Raw genomic sequence first — 19505 nt, 5'->3', positions numbered from 1 at the left:
CTGCAGGGGCTGATGGCTGCTCCAGCAGGAGGAGAAAGCACAGCTCTGGCTGGGGAGAAGCTGGGGCTGCCGACGCCAGAGCTCTGCTCTAAATCCCGGCTGCGTGTCCTGACTGCAGCTCTGGGCCCTTCCCTCCCTGCAGTGGAAGACAGGAGAGAGATGCCACCCCTTAGGGGGACAGCTCCCTGCAGCACCAACCCTATGGGACGCCCCAGGAACCTCAAATCTGCCTCCTCTGGGCCCTGGCATAGTCCTGCCCACAGAGCTGGCACCAAGGGGAGATCAGGGGCTCATGCAAGTTTGTAGAAAACCTGTTGATTTTATGAAACATCTAGAAAAGCACAGGCGTTGCAGCCCTAGGGTCATACAGGTCCTCTGGGGCGCGGGGGGCTGCAGGGAGTGTGCTGCAGCCCCAGCCCCATTGGAGTCTTGTCTCCAAGCTGCCACCAGCAGCGTGTTCCTGGCTCTGGCACCTCCCTCCCGTGCCAGGCTAGGCTGGCTGCTTCCAGAGGAACGTCTGGATGGAGTCGCTGGGAGCCACGGCCTCGATGAAGCCCACGTGCGGGTCAGAGATCCCAAAGGACACGTCCGTGGGCGAGCTGTGGGGAAAGCCAGAGGGGATGGGGGCTCAGTGGGGTCAGTGGGGCCTTTTAGCAGGGATCAGAACAGAGCCACTCACCGGTTCAGGACCACCAGCACAACGGCGCCGTCGGGGCGCAGGAAGGCAGAGTGCTCCAGGTCACACCGGTGGCACTTCTTGGAGACAGCCAGTCCCACCCGCTGGGAGCCCTCAGGGATGAACTTGCTGTGGGGACAGGCAGGGTCAGAGTGTGGTACTTAGGATGTGGTACCTGGGGCCAGCAGCCTGTGGCCCCCCGACCCACCTGAAGTGCCCCAGGTGGTAGAACATGGGCTGCTTGTAGAAGACATCCTTGCTGCTGTCCACGATGACGGGGCTGTCCACGTAGTTCTTGCTCCAGTTGGGGCCTCCCTCCATGTCCAGGGCCAGGTTCCAGTCGGTCCAGCCCGTCACGTAGTTGTTGAGGTTCTGCAAGGCAGGAGGTGGTCCTGAGCCACAGGCAAGCCCAGGGGCTGGCCAGGATGGCCAGTGTGTCCCCAGCTGCCACCAGGCCCTACCGACAGGATGCTGTGGCTGTACTTGCTCCCACGCTCCCAGCCACCCAGGACCACCCTGGGCTCCCAGAAGTAGGAGCCTGTGGAGGCCTCCGTGGAGAGGAGGAAATAGTCTGGGAAGAGGTGATGGGTGATGGAGAGCGTCAGGTCGATGGGTGCCAGAAAATCCAGGTACCAGTGGATGCCGATGCCGCTGATGTAGCTGGCAGCCACAGGATCTTTGAGAACCTGGATGGAGAAAAGTGTCACCAGTGCCCAGGGCTGGGAGATCTGCTGGGACAGCTGCTGTGGGCACTCACCACCTCGGCCCAGTAGGGCAGCATCACCCTCTGGTCATCCAGGATGATGAGCTGGACGTGGCGGTGGGAGCTGTTGGCCAGCGCCGGGCCCAGGTCCTGGGCAATGAAATCCCTCTGGTGCTCAGGGGAGAAGCCCAGGCACTGGAAGGGGTAGAAGACAATCTCACCAGCCGTGGGCTCGTTCCCTGCTGTCACTGCCCAGAAGGTCAGGTTGTGCTTGGCATATTCATCCAGGAACCTGGCGTGGGGTAGAAGGTGAATGGCCCCGTCACACCTGTGCCAGCTCCAGGTATGGCATCCCTGGCACCCACCACACTCCCGTGGCCCCTCACCGGATAAAGTACTTGGCCCAGGCCTGGTGGTACTTGTCCCCAGGGCTGCCCTTCAGTGTTCCCCTCCCTGTCATTGCTCCATTCGTCTTCATCCACACCGGGGAGGTCCAAGGGCTGGCGTATAGAGACAGCGGCTGCTTGGCCACTGCCTGCGCTGCTTGCAGGATGGGGATCTAGGGAGAAGTGGGATGGCACAGAGATCTCTGGGTCTGTCCCAGTGCTGGACAGCAGGAGGAGTCACCTCCCTCCCCAGAGGTGGGAAGGTGTTCCCTTTCCCCATCCCATCCCATGGATCCCATCCCATCCCATCCCGTCCCATCCCATCCCATCCCATCCCATCCCATCCCTTCTCCCACCCAGCTGGAAGGATGAGTCCTCTCCCTCCTAATCAGCAGGATGTGCCTTTCATCCCCTGTCCATTCTGTCCCATCCCACCCCCTCCCATTGATCCCATCCCATCCCATCCCATCCCATCCCATCCCATCTCATCCCACCCAGGCAGCAGCCCCAGTCCCTCAGACCCTTCCTGCAGGACTCACCTTCATGTGCGTGTCCTCCTCGGTCAGGTTGAAGTGCTTCAGCTCGAAGTCGCCCTCGGCGTCGGCGTAGGTGTACAGGCGGACGGAGAAGTCAGTGCTGGCCATGGGCACACGCACCAGGTTGTACTCAATGCCTGAGGACAGGGCAGGTGGTGATGGGCATCCTCAAGTTGCATTTTGGGGTTCCAGATCCCCCAGCCCCCCAGAACAAATCTCAGCTGCCAGACCCCAACAGCTTTGCTGCCCTGGGCTCACCTTCCTCAGAGAAGTAGGAGCGGATCAGGTGGTTCTGGGCAGCCTTGGACAGGGACTGGATGTTGATGGCAGCTGCGTCAGTGATGGAGCCACCAAAGCCCTTCACCTTCTGGTACCTCTGTGTGGTGTCCAGGGTGAGGTGGAAATCTGTGGGGACACACAGTGTCACCATCCCTGACACCTGTGAGAGGACAGACCCTCCCACAGCCCAGGGTGGTACCTGGGCTCTTGGCATTGTGCTGGAAGCTCCCCTCACTCCGCTCCAGCCTCTTGCCAGCCTTGCTGCTCTCATATTTGATGTAGGAGCCAGGGGCTGGCAGGACCAGGGGGTCCAGAGTGTCACAGTACGTGGCACTGCAGGCACAGACCAGCGAGCCGTGCCCAAAATCCTTGGCATCACAGGGACGGCCACCTGCAGCAGAGGAAAGAGCGAGTGGGCACTGAGGGCTGTGGCAGGAGCCCAGCTCATCCCTTTGACCCACAACAGACTCCAAATCCGCCACCCTCCAAAGCCCAGGGACACGTGCCAGCACGTACCTGTGACCTGCAGGGCTGCCTGTGCCAGCAGGAGCCAGCCCAGGACACTGGCACAGCCTGGCCCCATGGCACCTCTGCTGCAGTGGCTCCGACGATGCCGATGGAGACGCTGGGAGCAGGGCAAGGTGTCAGCACCCAGAGCTGCTCAGCCTGGCCCAGCCACACACAGGGACACAGCGAGAGCCCCAGCATCATCCCCCTGCCCAGGGGACCCTTTGAACCCCCCACGCCAGGGCTAAGCCTGTCCTGCCCTCTGCCCACTGCTCCAGCCCAGAGGCCACCTTCCCTCCCATCCCTCCAGAGCCCACCAACAGTTCTGGCCATGTCCCAGGTGGGGGTGGAGCCCCCCAGGTGTGGGCGCAGCCCCCCAGGTGTGGGCAGCCCCCAGGTGTGAGCCTGCTGCTCCTAGCTGCCCACGCTGGCTGTACCCAGCAACTTTGTTCACTCCCATCAACTCCCTCCCACTCCTTCTCCTCCTCACCCGTTCCACAGCTGTGCCATGCCATGCCATGCCATGCCATGCCATGTCATGCCATGCTGCATCACCCCATGTATCCCCAGTGCCCCCCGAGCCATGCCCAGGAGCAAACAGCTCCACGCTCCCAATCCCACAGGTCTGGAAGCTGGAGCTTGTCCAGCCAGAGTGGTTTGGGGCTCCAGCCCCTGGCACGGAGGGTCCCACATTCTCCTCTTCTTTCAGGTGCTCACACCCTGTCCTGTCCTTCCCGTGCTGCTGGGCAAGGAGTGTCTCAATGAGAGCACAGGAGGAGCCACCTCCAAGCCTTGGGACCCAGGTGCCAGACTGAGGACACCTGGGGGCCTCTGCCAGGGTGGGATGGTGCCCTCTTGTAGCTCCTGTGGGATGTGGAGCGGGGCCAGGCAGCTGTCCCACCTCCACTGCCTCCCACTCCTGCCTGGGAATGATGCCCAGCTTGGCCAGGGCACAGCCTCAGCACTGTCCTGCTGCCCGGGGCTGTCCCATGCCCATCCTGATGCCCATCTCTGTCCCCATTCCCACCTCGGGCCCAGGGGACTCACCTGCCTCCAAACCTCTTGCTGCTGCGTCTCTGTGGCAGCAGTGGCAGGTCCCGTGTCCCAGCTGAGCCCGGTGGGAGGGGACGCTTCTGGAGGAGCAGGAAAGGTGAGTTTGGAATGGGACAGCTCATGGGACTCGGTGTTTGAAGAGGAGCCTGGGGATGATTTTGCAACCTGGCTCCGGCGAGCTTTCCACACACCGCAGCATTTGCAAAGCTCTCCTGAAACCTGTTCCAGTGGCCAGAGGGAAGCTGGGGAGGGGAGGATGCTCACCAGCCCCCCAAGTGCCTCCATCACCCCTCACAGCCAGGCCTGCCCTGCTCCCCTTGGGAAGAGCAGCTCTGTGTCCCTGGGACACCCCAGACAGGGCAGGCTGTGCCCACCCTGCTCTTGGCAGCACTTGGGCTTTGTGCCACCGGTGCCACCACCATGACCTGTGTCCCATTTGTGGCTGCTCCAGGACCTTTACTGGCACGGACAGAGGCAGCAGCCACTCATGGCAGGGACTCCCGACCCCTCCTGGGGTGGGCACAGAGCGGGGTCTGCCCCTCAAATCCCCTCGCCCCCGCCGTGCCCCACAGGCCGGAGCCCCACACCACAGCGGGCTGGGTGGAGCCGGCAGCAGCGGTTTATCATCGGCAAAACAAGTCTGGGCTCCACACCATCTAATTTGGGATCCTTCCTAATTACAGGCATCTGCTCCGCAGGAGAAACAGGAGGCGGGCAGAGGCACGGGGAGGGGGAGTGGCAGCTCCTCGGGGTCCCCTTGGGCAGCTGGTGGGGGTGGCCAGGAAGAGACCCCCACCCAGGGACCACCGTCCCTCACTCAGTGTCACATCCCCAGCCAGGAACCAGGGTCACAGCCCCCTGTGGGAAATAGCAAAGGTGAGATGATTTGAAAGCTTGAAATGCAGGCTGTAGAAACAGAAAGAACAGAGCAGCTGCAAAGTCTGAAAGTAGAAAATGTTAACGAGTACTCTTAGTACTTTTAGTATTTTTAGTACTTTTCGTTATTGGCTAAAACAATTGTCTGTGAGCTTTAGCAATGTGCTCTTGGCTAGAAAGTTTTTCAAGCGCTCTGTAACAAAGAACTCTTCAGCTGCTACTGGCTGTACATGAGCTTTACCTTCCTGTTGTCTCAGCCATGTCATGAGGGTGATGCTGCAAATAAAGCTCAAGGAATGTACCCCAACAGTCCCATTCCATGAAGAAAACAGCTCCCCAACACACCTCCCACCCAAGGCCCTGCTGCCCCCGGAGAAGGGATCCCCTAGCAGGCAGTGAGGATGATGGGGGTGGTTCTTCAGCCTCACCCCGCCCCTCTCAACCATCCTGCTGTGGTTCCAAACAGGCAGGAGCAGCGAGCCAGTCCAGCGGGGCTGGGCTAAAGCCTTTCCCTGCAGGTTTGACCCCTGGGCACTGCTGAACACCGAGGGGTGAGGGCTCCATGTGGGCCGTCACCTTGGGAAGGGGACATTCCCAAAGCGTCAGGAATGGTGTGGCAGCAGGACCTGGGTACTGATGAGGTCACACCTCAGATCCTTGGGGTCAGTTCTGTGCCCCTCATGAGGGCTGGAGCATGTCCAGGGAAGGGGATGGAGCTGAGGAGGGGTCTGGAGCATGTCCTGAGAAGGGGATGGAGCTGAGGAGGGGTCTGGAGCATGATCTGAGAAGGGGATGGAACTGAGGAGGGGTCTGGAGCATGTTAAGAGAAGGGGATGGAGCTGAGGAGGAATCTGCAGCTCCAAGAGGAGCTGGAGGGGTTAATTCTGGAGAAAAGGAGGCTCAGGTAGGACCTTCTGGCTCTGCACAATTCCCTGACAGGGGGACAGCCACGTGGGGGTCAGGCTTTGCTGCCAGGGAACAGGGAGAGGACAAGAGGAAAAGGCCTCAAGTTGCATCAGGAGAGCTGTGGCATTTCCCAGGAGAGGTTTAGGTTGAATATTAAAGAAAATTTCTTCATGGACAGGACTGTGCAGCCCCGGCATCAGCTGCCTGGGGCAGTGGTGGAGTTGCCATCCCTGGAGGGATTTAACAAATGTGTAAGGAGCACTTGGGGACGTGATTTAGGGCTGGCCTTGGCAGCGCTGGGGGAACTTGGGTTGGAATTGAGGATCTTCGAGGTCTTTTCCAACCTCAAGGATTCCATGACTCCATTCTATGATTCTAAGCACAGGCAGCCAGACCCAGCTGCCGTTGGGGCCAGCACTCCCCAGGAACATGGATAAAAGCACAGGACAGGCTGGTGTGCTCCAGGAACAGGGCTGGGACGGAGCCCGGTGCCACCTTCACACCACACTCCAATAAACCAGCTGTAAAGCCTCTGGGTTTTTCATTTTCCCCAACCTCAGCAGTTCCGTGGTTCTCACACAGGGGCATTGGCCAAGGAGAGCTCTGGCTTTCTCATTCCTGCACTTCAAAGGTGCTGGTAACGTTGCCAAAGGCACAGGGAATACTGTAACTGGTATTTAGGGAAAGCAAACAGGACGGGGAGGTCACTGCGGGCTGCGGCCTGGGTTGGCCACAGCCAGAATAGAGAGGACTCTGTCCACAGGCCACCCTGGAGAGGTGGCACCAACTTAATTCGTCCATAAGGTTTGATGGAAGGGCACACTGATATCATTTACTCTGCCTTTCCGACAGCGTCTGACATTTGGATTTTTTTTTTTTTTTTAAATTCCCCCCCCAAAAAAAAGTAGGCTGGGGAAAACCAACAGCACATATGGAGCGAATCAAGGGCTGGCAGCAGCTGAGGCTCCAGCTGCAGGGATAAACAAGGAGCCACCCGCAGGCCACGGGGGCAGGAGCCCCCGGGGCAGCCCTGGCCCCGGCGAGGAAAACCGAGCGATTTCCGAGCGCACGGAGGAAACACTGACGGGAACAACGGCGCATTCCGGAGGGAGCGCGTCATGGCTTTACTTGGCGCCCGCCGCACACGCGAAGGTTTCAAGGGGGCCACGTGTGGAAGTGTGCTCCAGGAGACGGCGCTGAGGGAACTTCCAGGGGGATGGGAAGTGCCGGGAGGATGGGGAGGATGGGGAGCAGCAGGTCCCGGTGCCAGGAGCACACAGAACCCCCTCGTGCACTCCCATCTTCTTCTTCCACCCTTGAGGGATGCTGGAAAGGGTGGAGGAAGAGTTGACCCCCAGAGTTCCCCAGCAGTCCCCTGGCTGTCACTGCTGGCGCCACAGGTAGGTCTGGATGGAGTGAGCTGGAGCCACAGTCTCAATGAAGCCCATGGCAGGGTCCCGGATTCCAAAGGGCACATCCCGGCCAAACCTGGGGAGAAAGAGAGAGGCTGAGCAGGCACGGCTGGGGCTGAGCACCACCCTCATCCCTGCCTGGGCTGACCTGTTGAGGACCACCAGGACGAGGGCACCGTCAGGGCGCAGGACGGCCACGTGCTCCAGCTGGCACAGGAGGCAGCGGCGGCTGCTGTGCAGCCCCACACGCCGGGAGCCCTCGGGGATGAACTTGCTGTGGGGAGAGGACCAGCAGAGGGGTTCTGCCCCTGCTCTGGGGCTGGTGGTTGCACCTGAGCCCCCCTGACCCACCTGAAGTGCCCCATGTGGTAGAACATGGGCTGCTTGTAGAAAACATCCTTGCTGCCATCCACGATGATGGGGCTGTCCACAAAGTTCTTGACCCAGTTGGGGCCTCCACCCAGGTCCAGGGCCAGGTTCCAGTCGGTCCAACCGGACACAAAGTGGTTCATTACCTGGAGAAGCAGGGAAGAGGCTGAGTGGAGGTCCCCCCAGACCTGGGTTGGGGGTGTGAGGGCAGAGTGAGGGCTCTGAGAGGGCGGTGTGAGGGTGGTGTAAGGGTACTGTGAGAGTGGTGTGAGGGCAGAGTGAGGGCCCTGTGAGGGCTGTGTGAGAGCAGAGTGAGGGCTGTGAGAGAGCACTGTAAGGGCGGTGTGAGGGCAGAGTGAGGGCACTGTGAGGGCTGTGTGAGGGCCCTGTGAGGGCACTGTGAGAGTGGTGTGAGGGCTGTGTGAGGGCTGTGTGAGGGCACTGTGAGGGCACTGTGAGAGTAGTGTGAGGGCAGTGTGAGGGCCCTGTGAGGGCTGTGTGAGGGCACTGTAAGGGCGGTGTGAGGGCAGAGTGAGGGCACTGTAAGGGCTGTGTGAGGGCCCTGTGAGGGCCCTGTGAGGGCTGTGTGAGGGCACTGTGAGGGCCGTGTGATGCCTGTGTGAGGGCGGTGTGAGGGTAGAGTGAGGGAAGTGTGAGGGCTGTGTAAGGGCACTGTAAGGGCTGTGTGAGGGCCCTGTGAGAGCAGAGTGAGGGCCAAGTGAGGGCAGGGTGAGGGTACTGTGAGGGCAGAGTGAGGGTACTGTGAGGGCAGAGTGAGGGCTGTGTAAGAGCAGAGTGAGGGCACTGTGAGGGCACTGTAAGGGCTGTGTGAGGGCACTGTGAGGGCCCTGTGAGGGCTGTGTAAGAGCAGAGTGAGGCCTGTGTGAGGGCCGTGTGAGGCCTGTGTGAGGGCAGAGTGAGGGCAGTACCGTCAGGATGCTGTAGCTGTAGTGGTCTCCTCTCTCCCAGCACCCCAGGGACACAGCGAAGCGGAACATGAAGAAGCCAGTGCAGGCTTCAGTGTAGAGGAGGAAATGGTCAGGGAAGAGCTTGTGGGTGGCCTCCAGGCTCCAGGCAGGTGGGACGATGGCATCCAGGTACCAGTGGACGGCCAGGCCAGCCACGTAACGGGCAGCTGTGGCATTTCCCAGCACCTGGGGAGCAAAGGAGATGCCTCACACCCAGGCTACCCATGCCTGAAGCCTGTAGGGATGGACTCATGCACTCCATGTGGTCTCTCAAGGTCACCTCTTGTCCCCTCCCATGGGTGCCACACCCTGCAGCACTGCACCCTAGCATGGATTTGGTGCCCCAGCATGGCTTTGGCACCTTGCTGGGTGCAGTGCTAAGGGGGTGGGCACAGGTTTGCCCCTCAGTGGGCCCCTTGCCCCCACTTCTGCCTTGTCCTCCCTCCACACCCCCCTGGGGTGGTCCAGCCCTGCAGCCATGGAGGGAAAGGAGGAACACACTGCCTGGCTTGAGGCTGGGGCAGGAGCACATTTTACTTTATCTCTCCTTGTTTAAAGCAATATCCCCAAACAGCATCATGGGGAGAAACCAAACCAGCCAAAACTCTGCCCAGAAAAGGTGCTGGTGCCCAGCAGCACCGGCAGGATCCGGGGATCCAGGGTGTGGGTGCCACCTCCTGTCCTCACTCCCGCCGGGCACAGGCGGAGGCGGCCGCTCCGGCAGACCCGGTTTGCTCCCACTCTCTCTAGGGCTGGGAGAGGCCACGGCTCCATCTCCCAAAGAGCCTGGGGCTGGGCAGCGAGGCGGAGGGGAAGGAAGGGGAGCTGCTCTTCACCACTTTGGCCCAGTGCGGCAGGTGGATGCGCTGGTCGTCGAGCATCAGGAGCCGTGTGCGGTGGGAACTGCGGGCCAGCGCGGGGCCCAGGTCCTGCGCGATGAAATCCCGCTGCTGGGCGGCAGTGAAGGCGATGGTGGGGGCCTGGGGGGGCGTGAAGAGCCCCGCCAGCGGCTCGTTCTGGGCCGTCACCGCCCAGAAAGTCACGTTGCGTTTTGCATATTCATCCAGGAACCTGGAGAAGGAAGGGGCAGAATCAGCTGTGCTGCCCCCTCACCGCACCCCACTCCCTCATCCTCCCTCTGTCCATCCCAAGCTGGTTCCACAGACGGCACTTGATGAACCTGGTGTGGAGAAGCGGGGGCAGAATCAGCTGGGCTGCCCCCCCGACCCCACCCCACTCCCCGATCCTCCCGCTGTCCATCCCATGCTGGTTCCACAGACGGTACTTGATGAAGTAGTTGGCCCAGGTCTTGTGGTACTTGTCCCCGGCCTTCCCCTTCAGAGTCCCCTTCCCACGGACGTCCCCGTTGCTCTTCATCCAGGCTGGGGCGGTCCAGGGGCTGGCAAACAGCAGCAGCGGCCGCTTGCTCATGGCCAAAGCTCGGCGCAGGAGGGGAATCTGTGGGATGGGGCAGAGGGACGGGGTCAGCTCCAGCTGCAGCTCCCCAAAACCACAGAGCCCAAAGCATGGGAGAACTCAAGGGACCTCAGCAGGGACTGGCAGCCGGCAAGCACCACCCCCCCGGCACAGCACCCTGGCTCCTCACCCTGCCAGTGCCAGGTGGGATGAGCCAGGACGTGCCCCGGCGGAGGTGCCAGCTCCCACAGGCTGTCCCCATGCACCCTGCCACGGCGTGTAGGGACAGCAGCACCTGGTCCTGGGGGTCCCAGCACACGCAGGAGCTCCGGCGCGAGAGGGGACAAGGTGCTGATGGCAGCAGCTTCAGCCTCCCACCTTCATCTCCACGTCCTCGTCCGCCAGCCTGAAGTGCTTCAGCTCGTAGTCCATGGGGACATCATCGTAGCTGTAGGGGCGCACGGAGAAGTCGCTGCACGCCATGGGCACCCGGATGAGGTTGTACTCGATCCCTAAGGAGCAGGAAAAGAGTCAAGCGGCACCGGAGCAGGCGTCCAGGTGACGATGTCCCTGCAGCGGGGACAGGCACAGCCATCTCTGGTGACCCCAGGATCTGCTCCCACCGCCGTGCCCTCACTGCTCACCGCTCTGGGAGAAGTAGGAGCGCAGCAGGTTGTCCTGGGCCGGCTGGGACAGCTTCAGGATGTTCATGGCAGCAGCATCCGAGAGGGAGCCGCCGAAGCCCTTCACGTGCTGGTACAGCGTGGAGATGTTGAGCGTCAGCAGCAGCCCTGCGGGAAGAGCCCGGCTCGGTCCCTGCTGCCCGGGGACCCGCGGTGGCACCAACACCCACCAGCGGCGCTACCTCGGGTGCTCATTCTGCTCTGGAATTTCCCCTCGCTCCGCTCCAGCCTCTTCCCGGCCTTGCTGCTCTCGTATTTGACGTAGGAGCCGGGGGCTGGCACGACCAGGGGGTCCAGCGTGTCACAGTAGGTGGCATCGCAGACACAGACCGGCGAGCCGTGCCCAAAATCCTTGGGCATGCAGGGTCGGGCACCTGCGAGGCACGGGAGGGTGCGGGTGGCTGCCAGCTCAGGGACGTGTCCCCGTCTGCTCCGGGGAGATGTCGCTGTCCCCGCGCTTGGCATCCCGGGCACCTCCCCGGCACTCAGCCCCGCGCTGCCCCAGCGTGCCCAAGCCCCGCTGCCACCCCCGCGATGTCCCCACGCTCACCTGGCACCTGAGACACTGGCAGCAGCAGCAGGAACAGCCAGCCCAGGATGCCGAGAGCCCTCATGGCCCCTCCGCGTTGCCCGAGCTCTGGAAGGTCCCGGGGAGCAGCACCTGCGGCGGGGACACCCTCAGGCACGGCAGGGGGATGGAGGGATCAGCCCCATCTCCCCAACCCCACGGAGCTCCTGTCACACCCTGCATCCCCCCCAACCCCCCTGATGTCGCTCGGGGAGCGTCCATCCCTGCCCGGAGCCCGCCCGCCTTCACCCCGGCTGCTCCCGACCTGCGCTGCCGCCAGACCTCCTCCTCCTCCTCAGCAGCTGCAGCCTCCCCACCTGGCCTTTACAGGGAGCTGCTCGGAGACCTCCCTCCGCAGCACACCCTCTCCCACCCCCACAGCTCCTCCTTGCTCCGCTCCCGGCCCGTACCTGCCCTCGGGCGAGGACCGCCGATCACGGGCTCGCCGGGTCCCCTTGGCCCTCCGCTGCCACGGCAAGGAGGGACAGGGACATGGTGCTGGCAGCTGGGCCTCAGTGAAAGGTCCAGCCAGCACAGGGAAGGGTCACAGAGACCCCACTGAAGGAAGAACTGATTATTTTGTCAGGCAGGTCTGGATCATCACCCTGAGAGCCCAGCAAAGCCAAGGGCAGGTTGATGGCACAGCTGTCTGTCCTGCTGGGCACCTCCAGCAGGACACCCACTTATCCCTGACTGCCACCCTGCTGTCCCCACTGTCCCCCAGGAGCCACAGGGCCGTGCAGGAGGGTCCAGGACACCTGGGTAAGGTCAGTGAATGTGGCTGCACAGCTCAGGGCAGCGCAGGGGCACAGCAGGGGTGGCCACATGGGAGCTGGGGCTGTTGCCATTGCCTGCCCAAGCCTTTGGCATCACTCTCCCCAACTTGGCATGTGCTGGGGAAGGTGACAGCAGTGACACAGTGACAGCAGTGACAGCAGTGACAGCAAGCAGGCAATACCCCAGCTCCTGGGCAAGCGGGGCTGCACTCCAGCTGCCAACAGCAGTTAGACCCTCAAAGGGGACCCTGCTGTCCCAACACCAGGAGCAGAGCCCAGCTCTGGTGCTCCTGTAGCACTCCCTGCTCCTCCACGAGTCACCCTCCAGCCCAGCGAGCCAAGGCTGAACTGGGCCAGCTCACCTGGGCACACAGAGCCTGCCTGGTGCCACCACCCAGGATGTTCCCCCTCACTGTGGGGACATTCTCAGCATCCCCACACAGAGCTGGTGTGGGAATGGAGAGTGACCACAGCTCCCAGGCACAGCTCCCAGCCTGGAGCATCAATCAGCTCAGGGCTGCCCTGCACAGGGTTAAACTGCTCCGTTAGCTTTCCCTCCATGGGTGGAGCAGCACTTTGTGAGTAATTTTCTCCACTTCTGGCATATCAGATACAGCTCTGGGGCAAATCAATTCATCAAATTTCCTCCTAGCACCAGCCTTGCCCTGCCATGGGCCCTGCCACAGTTCCAGCCCTCTGCTGGGAGCTGAGCCATGAGACACCTGGAGGCTCTGGGGCCGGGGCAGATGGGGCCAGGCAGCCCCCGGTGACATCTCACGGGGCAAACAGGTGCCCCAGGAGGGAGCTCCTGTCCCTGTCCCGCTGCACTGTGGCTCTCCCACCTCCCAAGTGTGATTAAGGCGTGACCAGACTGCTACACCCAGGCTAATGAGCCCCAATTTTGGGGAGGGATTAATAGCTCCTAAGGCAATCAGCCACCTTGGAGCTCACTTCCAGCCATCCAGGATGCCCCTGCTCACCCCTTCCCATTCCAAGCTCCAGTTCTTCCTGCCCCCCATCACCCACAGCCCCCCAGCTGGCTCAGGTCCCACAGCTCCTGGAAGCAAAACACTGCGGAGGCTGCTGAGGCTCATCCTTATCAACAGCAGCTGATAAGAGCGCCCTGCTGAGCAGGAAAAGTGAGACCCAGGGGCCGGGCAACGCCTCGCATGGAGCTGCTGGCACAGCAGATGCCAGGCAGCCCCACCAAGCCCCCAAAACTGCTTCTTGTGGCCCATCTCCAAATAGGGGGAGCTCCTGGGGGTCGCAGGGGCCTCGTGGCACGGTGTGAGCACCCTTTGCAGTGCTCAGGTGGGCTTGTTCAAGGAGGTGGGACCAAAGGAGCCACCAGAGGAGACAGAGGGTGAATTTTGTCCTCAGAGGAGCCAGAGGGTGAATTTTGTCCTCAGAAGAGCCAGAGGGTGAATTTTGTCTCTAAGCCAGGCCAGTGTGGATGGGGACACAGGGACACGGAGCTGGGCTGAGTCACCTTTCAGGGGATCACGATTTTGTTGATATTTATGCCAAAGAGCCTCAGTGTGGCATCACCGCAACTCCTTCCCAACAGCGAGACCCCAGCCCAGAGCACGTGGGGACAATCCCCAGGGCAACCACAGGCTCTAGGTGGGACCCCAGCATCCCCCAACCACCGCGAGCCCCACACGAGCCAAGGCTTTGCACAAGAATTAATGAGCAGAGCCAAGCCCAGCGACGTCGGAGGATTCGCCCCCGCTGCGTTTATCCCGGAGCCAGTCGGTCCTTGAGCACCGAGCCGAGCGCAGGGACCGGGACACGTGGACCGGGGTGATTCAGCATCCGGCCACAGCCGTGAGCAGCGGGGCAGGTAAGCGAGGAACAGGCGGGGGAGCGGCCCTGCACCGGGAGAGGGATGCTGGCAGCGGGGCGATGGGGATGGGGCTCGCCGCGTGATCCTGGAGAAACATTTCCCTCTTGTGGACAAACACAAACAGCCTCGGGGCAGGAGCAGGCCGCTCTCGCAGGACTCTGGCGGCAGCTCCCGGAGGTCCCACGAGCAGCATCGCCGTGGCTCCGTGGCGTGCCAGTGTGCCAGGGTGACACTGTCACTCAGCGGCCACGCCTGGGCTGCGCTCAGCCCACGCAGTATCGCGGCTGTCAGTCCTGACAGCGCCCCTGGGCACATCCCACCCGCACGGAACCCCACCGCCCTGAAATTATGACCTCCCTGCCCTAATCTCCTGCTCTCACACCCTGCCAGCTCCCTCCCTCCTTCCTGGGTGCGCCCACACTCTGCACCCACTCCCGCTCCTGCCCCCGCTTGCTCCAGGCACCCCAGATCTGTGGTGGGTGCTGAGCTCCGGGTGCACCCCCAGTTTCCTCACCATGGTGGGGATCCCTCAGATCAGTCCCTTATGGGGAACAGCAGGCTCCAGGCAGGGCTGGGCAGCCTCTCTGCCCCAGAAAAGCTCCAGGAGCAGCTGGGGCTCAGCCAGAGCTGGCTGGGACCCTGAGACCCTGGCGCACCCCCAGTTTCCTCACCACATTGGGGATCCCTCAGATCAGTCCCCATGGGGAACAGCAGGCTCCAGGCAGGGCTGCTGCAGCCTGGGCAGCCTCCCTGTCCCAGAAAATCACCAGGAGCAGCTGGGGCTCAGCCTCCCTGTCTTGAAAAAGCCCCAGGAGCAGCTGGCACTGCCCTGACCTCAGCCAGAGCTGCCTGGGACCCTGAGCCCCTGGTGCACCCCCAGTTTCCTCTCCACAGTGGGGACACCTCGGATCAGTCCCCATGGGGAACAGCAGTTCCAGGCAGGGCTGCTGCGGCCTGGGCAGCCTCACTGCCCCAGAAAAGCCCCAGGAGAGCTGGCTGGGACCCTGAGCCCCCCACGTTGCCATGCTCCTGGAGCTGGTTCTGCCTCCAGCCCTGACCTCAGGACCTTGGTCTGGAGGAGATGTGACCCACAGAGCCCCTGGCCTGACCTCAGGCTGCAGGTGGCTCCAGAGTGGCAGGGAAAGCACAGAAAGCTGAGGCTTGGCTGCAATCCCTGCTCAGCCCTTCCATGGAGGGTGGGTGTCCAAGTGCTTTGTGCCTGCTCCTGATGCAGCACCCAGAGCATTCAGGATGACTCCCGAGCCACCTGCTAGCTCCTCAAACCTGTCCCCAACAGCAGCAGGAGCACAGCTGGGCTCTGCTCAGCCCCAGCCGGGCAGTGCATGCTCAGAGCTGGGACAGAGTCGTGCCTGGAGCATCTCAGCAGGGTCTGAGGTGGGCAGAGGGGCAGGGGCTGGGCAGGGAGAGGGAGTGCCCACGACGCTCCAGCTGCTCTGTGCTGCTCGCCAGGCTCCAGCAGGCTCCACGCCGGGGCGGCACCCAGCCACGGTGCCCAGGAGCGGGGGAGGGACCCGGAGCTTTCCCTTCCAGCCGCACACATCAAGGCAGCATCCGTGTTTAATGTCGGAACAGCAGAACACAGCGCTCACAGCCTGTGGGGTCTCCACCCTGAGGGGCACCGTGCCCCCGGCCCTCCTACACACGCTCAGCGTCCCCGGCCTGGCCCGTTCTGGCTCTGTCACAGCCCTGGGGACGCTGCCCCGGCCCGAGCCCGCGGGCAGCTGGGGCTGCACGTCCGGCCCCCGGCGCCTCGGCCCCGTCACTGCCGCTGCCACACGTAGGTCTGGATGGAGTTGGCCGGAGCCACGGCCGCCAGGAGGCCCACGGTGTCCGCCAGCCCAAAGGTGATGTCCTGCGGGGACCTGTGGGGTGACAGCAGGGCGGTCACACCTGCACAGGGCCCAGAGGGGTGGGGTCCCACACAGGGGTGGCAGGATGGGGGTCACACACAGGGCTGGCAGGACGGGGGTCCCACACAGGGGTTGCACGACAGGGGTCACACACGAGGCTGGCACGATGAGGGTTCCACACAAGGCTGATGGGACAGGAGTCACACACAGGGGTGGCAGGACAGGGGTCCAGCATAGGGGTGGCAGGACGAGGGTCACACACAGGGGTGGGAGGACTGGGGTCCCATACAGGGGTGGCAAGATGGGGGTCCCACACAGGGCTGATGGGACGGGGGTCCCACATGGGGCTGGCAGGATGGGGGTCCCACATGGGGCTGGCAGGACGGGGGTCCCATACAGGGGTGGCAGGATGGGGGTCCCAGACAAGGCTGATGGGACAGGGGTCCCACACAAGGGTGGCAGGACTGGGGTCCCACAAGGGGGTTCCAGGATGGGGGTCTCACATAGGGGTGGCAGCATGGGTGTCCCACATAGGGCTAACAGGACAGGGGTCCCACATACAGCTAACGGGACAGGGGCTGGCAGGACTGGGGTCCCCCACAGGGCTGATGGGACAGGAGTCACACACAGGGGTAGCAGGACAGGAGTCCCACACGGGGCTGGCAGGACAAGGGTCCCACACAGGGGGGCCAGGCTGCATCACCCACCGGTTCAGAACCACCACAACCACAGCCCCGTCGGGGCGCAGGAAAGCCGTGTACTCCAGCGCTGTCTTCTTGGACTCTCTGGAGGCGACGAGCCCCACGCGCTGGGAGCCCTCGGGGATGAATTTACTGAACAGACAAACGAGAAACAACCTCAGGGAGACCCCAGGAGAGCTCCTCTGGAGCCAAATTTACCTTGCTTCTCTCAGGACAAGGCAGCTTAGCACATGTTGTGGGCTCCAACCCACCTGAAGTGCCCCATGTGGTAGAACATGGGCTGTTTGTAGAAGATGCCTTCACTGCTGTCCACGATGATGGGACTGTCCACATAGTTCTTGACCCAGTTAGGGCCCCCCTCCAGATCCAGGGCCAGATTCCAGTCAGTCCAGCCGGCCACAAAGTGGTTCAGATTCTGCAACAGCACAGCTCAGATGCCTGCCCAGCACCACCAACCCTCCCAGAGCCCAGCACGCAGGGGCCTCACCGTCAGGATGCTGTGGCTGTACTGGTTCCCCCGCTCCCAGCAGCCCAGAATCACATCCCTCTCCCAGAAGTGGGCCCCGATGCACGCCTCCGTGGCCAGGATAAAGTAGTCAGGGAAGAGCTCATGAGTGGGCAGCACTGTGTCCTGTATGGGGCCGATGAAGTCCAGGTACCAGTGGATGCCGATGCCATGGACGTAGCGAGCTGCCTGCTCGTCCTCCAGGACCTGGCAAGGAAAAGAGTCAATCCCACGGGGAACAGAGGCTCCACAGACAGAGCACTCAAGCCCCCCACAAGGACAGGGGCTCTTCCCAGGGTCACCACACTCACCACTCTGGCCCAGTGCGGGAGGTGGAGCCGGTTGTCATCCAGGATGATGAGCTGGACGTGGCGGTGGGAGCTGTTGGCCAGTGCTGGGCCCAGGTCCCGAGCAATGAAGTCTCTCTGCTGCTCAGCTGTGAAACCCAGGCACTGGAAGGGGTAGTTGTTGATCAGCCCGGCCGTGGGCTCATTCTCTGCTGTCACTGCCCAGAATGTCACATTGTGCTTGGCGTATTCATCCAGGAACCTGGCGTGGAGGAAGAGGTGAGCCATGAGGAGTGCCCAGTGCCACCACTGAGAGACCCCCAGGTATCTCCCAGCAGCTCCTCACCGTACAAAGTAGTTGGCCCAGGTCTTGTGGTACTTGTCCCCTGCCTGCCCCTTCAGTGTCCCCTTCCCCACGTAGGACTCGCTGGTCTTCAGCCAGGTGGGGGAGGTCCAGGGGCTGGCGTACAGCGACAGCGGCCGCTTGCTCATGGCCGAGGCTCGGTGAAGGAGGGGGATCTGCAGGAGGAGGTGGAGGGGCCAGCTCAGCTCAGCCCCTGTGACCCTCCATCCCCTCCCTGCTCCCTCCCACCGCTCGCCTTCAGCTTGGTGTCCTCGTCCCTCAGGGCAAAATGGGCGAGCTCGTAGTCGTAGGGGACGTCATCGTAGGTGTAGGCATGGAGGGAGAAGTCACAGCTGGCCATGGGGAGCCGGATGAGGTTGTACTCCAGCCCTGCCAGCACAGCGGGACACGAGGTGTCCATGATGTCCACGCTCCCTGCCACCATCCCACCTGTGTCCCCCACGTCCTACCCTCCTCAGAGAAGTAGGAGCGCAGCAGGTGATCCTGGGCTCTCTCCGCCAGGGACAAGATGTTGATGGCGGCCGCGTCGGTGATGGAGCCACCAAAACCCTTCACCCTCTGGAAGCGCTGCGTCGTGTCCAGCCTGAGGACGACATCTGCAGGGAGGGGAGCCCAGCATGACGGCGGGTTGCTGCAGGGTCCATCCCATCCCTGCCGTCCGCGGCAGTACCTGGGGCGCAGAGTTTGTGCTGGAATTTCCCCTCGCTCCGCTCCAGCCTCTTCCCGGCCTTGCTGCTCTCGTATTTGACGTAGTAGCCGTGGGCTGGCAGGACCAGGGGGTCCAGCGTGTCACAGTAGGTGGCATTGCAGACGCAGACCATGGCATCACGGCCGAAGTACTTGGGGCTGCAGGGCCGGGCGCCTGGGGGGCACGGAGGGTGGCGGGGGCAGCCTCAGGGACGTGTCCCTGCCCCGGGGGTGACACCACTGCCCCCCGTGCTCCACATCCCGGCACCTCGCCAGCACCGAGCACCGCGCTGCCCACGGACCCCCGGACACCTCCCGGGCATCCCCGGCCACGGACTCCAAAGGTAGTCCCAGCTCCTCCCGTCCCATTCCGGTCCGCCCCGAGACCCCCATTCCCGGACCCACCGCGTACCCCGGGTCCCCCTCGCTCACCTGCGGCCCGGTGCACGGCCAGCAGCACCGGCAGCAGCCGCCAGCACAGGGCACCGACCGCCCCCATGGCCCCGCCGCTCCCGGTGCGCTCGGAGCCGGCCCGGCTGCACCGGCTCCGCCGCCGGCCTTGCCTTTAAGGGCGCCCGGGCAGCTCGTCCCGCCCACACCCGGTGCAGGAGCGGCACCGACTCTGGGCGGGCCTGGCCCCGGCCCTTCCCCCGCCAACCGGGAGAACCGCGTGGGAACGGGGTCGCTTCCCCCCGGTCCCTCCCCGAGAAGAGCAGCCAGTCCCAGTCCCGGTCCCGGTCCCGGTCCCGGTGCAGGTGCCGGGTTCGGTCCCGGTTTCGGTCCCCGCTGCCTCCCCAGGCCTCGACGACACCGGTCGCCCTGTCCCGCGGAGCCGCTACCGGGAAACCGGGAGCCTGCACCCCGTGACCGGTCAGCTGACCGCCCGCCCCGCCCCGTTGGGCCCCGCCCGCCCCGTGACACCGGCGCCGTGGGCGGCGGCGACCACCTTTATTCGGTCTCTAGCGAGGGGCAGCGGTCGCGGGACCGGCCCCGCGGCGCGGCCCGGGCGCAGCCGGGCGGGGAGGAACGGGCACGGCCAGCACCGGCACCGGCACCGAACGGGGCGGAGGGCCTGGAGACAGGGGACAGAGCAAGGGACAGGCGTGGCAGTTCCGGGGTACGCTGGCACA

The 19505-nt window shown here is 63.2% G+C and overlaps 3 protein-coding genes across 3 annotated transcripts; all 3 read right to left on the bottom strand.

Moving 5' to 3' along the window:
• Nucleotides 1-490: 490 nt before the first annotated feature.
• LOC128948086 (lysosomal acid glucosylceramidase-like) lies at nucleotides 491-3163 on the bottom strand. The gene is made up of 10 exons (XM_054292681.1): nucleotides 3097-3163; nucleotides 2780-2971; nucleotides 2560-2706; nucleotides 2305-2438; nucleotides 1766-1938; nucleotides 1434-1671; nucleotides 1138-1362; nucleotides 885-1048; nucleotides 680-805; nucleotides 491-599 (listed from the first exon to the last, which is right to left on the bottom strand). Exons 1-10 carry the CDS (start codon nucleotides 3161-3163, stop codon nucleotides 491-493), a joined length of 1575 nt encoding a protein of 524 aa, XP_054148656.1.
• A 3965-nt stretch (nucleotides 3164-7128) lies between these two features.
• On the bottom strand, nucleotides 7129-11367 carry LOC128948161 (lysosomal acid glucosylceramidase-like). Its single transcript, XM_054292764.1, has 9 exons — nucleotides 11321-11367; nucleotides 10953-11144; nucleotides 10466-10599; nucleotides 9957-10129; nucleotides 9508-9742; nucleotides 8633-8857; nucleotides 7686-7849; nucleotides 7483-7608; nucleotides 7129-7410 (listed from the first exon to the last, which is right to left on the bottom strand). Exons 2-9 carry the CDS (start codon nucleotides 11128-11130, stop codon nucleotides 7305-7307), a joined length of 1341 nt encoding a protein of 446 aa, XP_054148739.1. The 5' UTR covers nucleotides 11131-11144; nucleotides 11321-11367; the 3' UTR covers nucleotides 7129-7304.
• A 3618-nt stretch (nucleotides 11368-14985) lies between these two features.
• Nucleotides 14986-18729, bottom strand: GBA1 (glucosylceramidase beta 1). The gene is made up of 9 exons (XM_054292740.1): nucleotides 18359-18729; nucleotides 18138-18284; nucleotides 17924-18057; nucleotides 17671-17843; nucleotides 17349-17586; nucleotides 17020-17244; nucleotides 16784-16947; nucleotides 16539-16664; nucleotides 14986-15843 (listed from the first exon to the last, which is right to left on the bottom strand). The coding sequence occupies exons 1-9, from the start codon at nucleotides 18507-18509 to the stop codon at nucleotides 15741-15743; spliced, it is 1461 nt and encodes a 486-aa protein (XP_054148715.1). The 5' UTR covers nucleotides 18510-18729; the 3' UTR covers nucleotides 14986-15740.
• Nucleotides 18730-19505: the final 776 nt, after the last annotated feature.

This window comes from Melozone crissalis, unplaced genomic scaffold (assembly GCF_028551555.1).
Source record: "Melozone crissalis strain CALT ecotype California unplaced genomic scaffold, PUWL_Pcris_2 ptg000114l_1, whole genome shotgun sequence".
In the NCBI taxonomy this organism is placed as follows: Eukaryota; Metazoa; Chordata; class Aves; order Passeriformes; family Passerellidae; genus Melozone; species Melozone crissalis.
Note: the sequence above shows the minus strand (reverse complement) of the source record. Positions and strands in the feature narration are given on the sequence as shown.

Excerpts from the sequence above, each read along its gene's own strand:
- LOC128948086 (XM_054292681.1), bottom strand. The coding sequence starts at position 3,163 with ATGGGGCCAGGCTGTGCCAGTGTCCTGGGCTGGCTCCTGCTGGCACAG. Across the intron at positions 1,363-1,433 it reads TGCCCTACTGGGCCGAGGTG|GTTCTCAAAGATCCTGTGGC; the intron begins GTGAGTGCCCAC and ends TTCTCCATCCAG. Across the intron at positions 806-884 it reads TACCACCTGGGGCACTTCAG|CAAGTTCATCCCTGAGGGCT; the intron begins GTGGGTCGGGGG and ends CTGTCCCCACAG.
- GBA1 (XM_054292740.1), bottom strand. The coding sequence starts at position 18,509 with ATGGTCTGCGTCTGCAATGCCACCTACTGTGACACGCTGGACCCCCTG. Across the intron at positions 17,245-17,348 it reads TCCCGCACTGGGCCAGAGTG|GTCCTGGAGGACGAGCAGGC; the intron begins GTGAGTGTGGTG and ends TTTCCTTGCCAG. Across the intron at positions 15,844-16,538 it reads GTTGTGGTGGTTCTGAACCG|GTCCCCGCAGGACATCACCT; the intron begins GTGGGTGATGCA and ends GTCACCCCACAG.
- LOC128948161 (XM_054292764.1), bottom strand. The coding sequence starts at position 11,130 with ATGCCCAAGGATTTTGGGCACGGCTCGCCGGTCTGTGTCTGCGATGCC. Across the intron at positions 8,858-9,507 it reads TGCCGCACTGGGCCAAAGTG|GTGCTGGGAAATGCCACAGC; the intron begins GTGAAGAGCAGC and ends TTTGCTCCCCAG. Across the intron at positions 7,850-8,632 it reads ACAGCTACAGCATCCTGACG|GTAATGAACCACTTTGTGTC; the intron begins GTACTGCCCTCA and ends CTGCTTCTCCAG.